This window comes from Trachurus japonicus, chromosome 21, assembly GCF_045865225.1.
Source record: "Trachurus japonicus isolate A0001 chromosome 21, Traja_1.0".
In the NCBI taxonomy this organism is placed as follows: domain Eukaryota; kingdom Metazoa; phylum Chordata; class Actinopteri; order Carangiformes; family Carangidae; genus Trachurus; species Trachurus japonicus.
The window spans coordinates 12,397,542-12,402,151 of NC_140927.1; the positions used below are offsets into that span (position 1 = coordinate 12,397,542).

At 39.5% G+C, this 4,610-nt stretch overlaps 1 protein-coding gene across 1 annotated transcript; it reads right to left on the minus strand.

The window, feature by feature from the left end:
* Window positions 1-2,194: 2,194 nt before the first annotated feature.
* On the minus strand, window positions 2,195-3,124 carry LOC146964835 (olfactory receptor 6N2-like). The gene has a single exon (XM_085764991.1). The coding sequence runs from the start codon at window positions 3,122-3,124 to the stop codon at window positions 2,195-2,197; it is 930 nt and encodes a 309-aa protein (XP_085621117.1).
* Between the last annotated feature and the right edge of the window lie 1,486 nt (window positions 3,125-4,610).

Genomic DNA, 4,610 nt, shown 5'->3' on the forward strand with positions numbered 1-4,610 from the left:
ATTGTGCAGGGAGGCTAAAATACATATTGTTCTCTTTCAATAGGTGAGGCTGATTCATCGATATCTAATTATCTAATTAGTAAAATTAATAAAACTGTGAATATTGTCATCAATGTAGATGAATATTGATGGTGAGCAAGGTTTCCTGTTCTTCAGGTTTTTACTATGAGTTAGTTATGGATGTCTGTATAAAATGTTGTTTTTAATGTATCCTATACTTAAAGACTAAAGTTTAGCTCCTTTGAGATTAAAAAAACTCAACAACAACAAACAGCCCCAAAGTCTTAAATGACTTCCGACCAATAGCCCTCACCTCTTTGGTGATGAAGGTCTTTGAAAAGCTAGTTAAGAAAGAAGTACTGAAGCAGGTCAATGGCCTCCTCTGCAGTTTGCCTACCAGGCAGGTAGGGGCGTGGAAGATGCAACTCTGTTTTTAATAAATGTCTTAGTTAAACATCTGGAGGCCCCTAAAACACATGCAAGGCTTTTGTTTGTCGACTTTTCGTCGGCATTCAATACCATCCAGCCCTATCTTCTTGCAGAGAAACTTACTTTGCATTTTAATCTGAACCCAAATCTTGTTGGCTGGTTACTGGACTTTTTGTTAGATCGATCACAATGTGTGAGAGTCAATGGTGTGTTATCATCTAAGTTATTGTCTTCAACGGGTTCCCCACAGGGCTGTGTCCTGTCCTCACTGCTTTTTATTCTGTACACAAACTCCTGTAGGAGTATATATGAGAACAGGCATATCCTGAAGTTCGCTGATGACTCTGTCATAATAAGTCTTTTAAAGGACAGTGAAACTGAGCATGGTACTGTGGTAGATGATTTTATAACATGGTGCAATGATTTCTTCTTGTCAATCAATGTGCTAAAAACAAAAGACATGCTTATTGATTTCCGAAAATCCCAACCTATCACTCCTCGGACAATCATTCAGGACAAGGAGGTTGAGATTGTATCAGAATATAAATATTTAGGGACTCTCATCGACAATAAGCTGAGTTTTGAAGCAAATACAGATGTAGTATGTAAAAAGGTTCAGCAGCGCCTGTTCTTTTTAAGAAAATTGAATTCATTCAAAGTCTGCAATATCTTAATGACCTTATTCTATCAATGTTTTATCGAGTCTGTTCTTACTTATTGCTGTGTGGCCTGGTTTGGATTCCTCACCCTGTCCAACAAAAACAGGCTAGCAAGGCTTACCAAAGTGGCAAGCAAGGTGATCGGGGTGCAGCAAGCCCAGCTTCAGGACATCTATCTCAAGCGAATATGGACCAAAGCTAAACTTATTATTGACTGTCCTGACCACCCACTTTATAAGGAGTTTGACCTCCTTCCATCTGGACGCCGTTTTAGGATGCCCAAGACCAGAACGCGGCGTGCCAGGGTCTCCTTTATCCCTGCTGCTATAGACAGGCTTAATCTCTTGGGTTAGGCTTGGTTATTTTCTCAGGCCTCTGCACTTAAATGCACTTGGGTATTAAGTGTTGTTTATCTTTTTTTTTTTATTATTCTTATTTCCAATTCTTGCAGCACTATGCACTTTAATGCACTGTGTAGACTGTTTGCATTCTTACTTGTGCAGAGCATTATGTATTATGTATGCTATTATTATTATTATTATTATCAACAGTAATTTATTAGTAGTATGTTACTATTATCGTACTGTCTTTAATGTATTACTGCACTATGGTGTGCCTGGTGACATGTTGATGTCTTGGATGCTGTTTTTTTGTCTTGTGTCTGTAATGCCTGCTGCAAATCCAATTTCCCTCGGGATATGAATAAAACTGAACTGAACTGAACTGAACCATAAAAATTAACACAATACCATTTTTAAAGGAAAAATACAACCAAATATTTAACTGACTGGACAAATGACACCCAGCATCTGAGCAAAGTTTTATTCATGTATGGCACATGTATTTTCAGAACATTTTTAGTTGTCCAAAAATGACATGGCTAAAGATTTGCAATATGTGACAAATATACAAAATGTACAGTCATTTGATGTTATTTTTATTTCAACATTTCATCACATAATTTGCATTGGAGTATTAGAATTCATTTCATTCAGTATTATGAGAACATTTATCATGCAACACTCTTACAGTCAAGTTACTATTTGCAGAACATCTTGACTGTCCTCTCTCTTAGAGATATAGGCAGATAGAGGCTTTCAAACTGATCATTGCTTATTCCTTGATAACATCCTTAAAGTGTGTCTTCTGATTTCAGGTAACTTGAGTCCATACACAATGGGATTCAGAGCTGGAGGAATGACAACAAACTCCAGTGGTAAAATCACAGCTACAACTGGGTTTATCTCTTCAAGATTATACCGGCTTAAGGCAATATCACAGAATCCTGTGATGGAGTAAATCACAAATGAAACTATGTGAGGCAGACAGCTCTGTAATACTTTGCCTTTGAATTCTGCTGATTTCCTCCAGCATACAGCTACTATTCGTAAATAGGTGTAGAGGACGTAAAAGAGGGGAAGGAAAACTGTGGCTATGGTCAAAAGCATACCGACTGCATTATTGACAGCAGTGGTCACACATGATAATTTTACAATATTCCAGTTGGCACAAAACACTTTTGGTATCTCATTGCCACATAAGGGAAGCCTGGCCGACAGGGAAATGCATGCAGTAAGACAAAAACCTGGAAAAACCCAAGCAATAACTGCCAAGTTCATAACAGTTTTACGGTTCATCTTTCTGTGATAATGCAGAGAATGACAAACAGCCACATATCGATCATAAGCCATGATGCCAAGAATGGTCAGTTCACAGGAAGCATAGGTGTAAATGACATAGAGCTGAGTGAAACAAGCAGGACGAGAGATTAAATGAGTGTCAGACAGAAGGTCCATGAGGAACCTGGGGAAGAAACCAGTCGAACCATACAGAGAGTTGAAAGACAAAAATGCAATAAACATATACATGGGCTCATGTAGAGCTCTTTTTCGTGATATCACCACTATGATGACAAGATTAGCAGAGACAATGAAGCTGTAGAGCAACAGGCAAAACACAAAGGCTGGATAGCGGTAGTGTCCAATGTTCATGAACATGGTGAAGTTAAAGTAAAAGGGGAAAGTGTTGTTTTCCATCCCACTCACACTCAACCAGAGGCAAAGGCTTCACTCGTTTGGTATTTATTTTAAGATGAACTCTCATTCCTGACAGCATCTGCAAGAAGGAAGGCTTACACTGTGATACATTACAAATAAAAAAAAAATAAAAAATAAAAAATAAACTTAAATACAAGCATTGAGACAATAATATGTTGGTCATATAGTCATACAGTCTTACCCTACTTACCAGACTAGGTGTTTGTCACCTTGAGGTACACACTACATTTTGCTCTTAGTTAGAGCTGTAGATGCCACAGCTTTAAATAAGAAGGAGGAGGTAGTAGTTTTATCTTGTCTGACTCATGATGCCATCACTGTTTTCAGGAGATCGCTGACTATTATTTCATCATCATCGATTACATAACCCTTCTCTGGTGTTCGGGTCACCAGTGACCCGTTTCCAGGTTTTAAATGCATAAATTTGTTTATAGCATCAAGGAACCTCAATTTAAACAAAATAAAACAAAAAAAAATAAAAATTCCAAAATGCTCTGGTTAAAATTATGACATTTGTGGTGTTGGGGTCAATTTTGATCCGGTTATAACAATAAGAACTAGAAAATTTCCTCTCGGGAAATTTTGAATGGGCCACGGGAGCTACTGCGGGTTGTGCCATCTCTGTCAACATGGGAATTAAACCCACGATCTTAAGGTCAAGACAGAGCTGATCAGACAGACACATGATCATCTTTCTATAAGCACTGATATGGAGGAGCTGTAACCACATTAGGTTAAGTGTGTGTGTGTGTGTGTGTGTGTGTGTGTGTGTGTGTGTGTGTGTGTGTGTGTGTGTGTGTGTGTGTGTGTGTGTGTGTGACTGTAATCACATGAAGCTGGCTCTAGAGTCTGTGTGTGTGACTGACTTGACACATAGTTAGTTAGTAGCTGCATCCTGTGTCAGTCTGATTTAGCTGTGTCTCTGTTTATAAACATTTAAACGAGCGCCAGGTGGATTGTTTATGAAGTTAACGAGCTCTGGCCTGAGGATCAAAGAGGTTACCACGGCGATAGGGGCCCCCGCAGGCTGAGACAAACAGAAACGTGGAGAAAAAGAGCCATTGTATGCCTCTGCACCGGTCTCACATTTGGGCTAATCACATGAAGTTACCTGTGTGTGTGTGTGTGTGTGTGTGTGTGTGTGTGTGTGTAATCACATGAAGTTACCTGTGTGTGTGTGTGTGTGTGTGTGTGTGTGTGTGTGTGTGTGTGTGTGTGTGTGTGTGTGTGTGTGTGTGTGTAACTGTAATCACATGAAGCTGGTTCTAGAGTCTGTGTGTGTGTGTGACTATGAGCTGCATCCTGTGTCAGTCTGATTTAGCTGTGTCTGTGTTTATAAACATTTAAACGAGCGCCAGGTGGATTGTTTATGAAGTTAACGAGCCCTGGCCTGAGGATCAAAGAGGTTACCACGGCGATAGGGGCCCCCGCAGGCTGAGACAGACAGAAACGTGGAGAAAAAGAG

Excerpts from the sequence above, each read along its gene's own strand:
- LOC146964835 (XM_085764991.1), bottom strand. The coding sequence starts at position 3,124 with ATGGAAAACAACACTTTCCCCTTTTACTTTAACTTCACCATGTTCATG.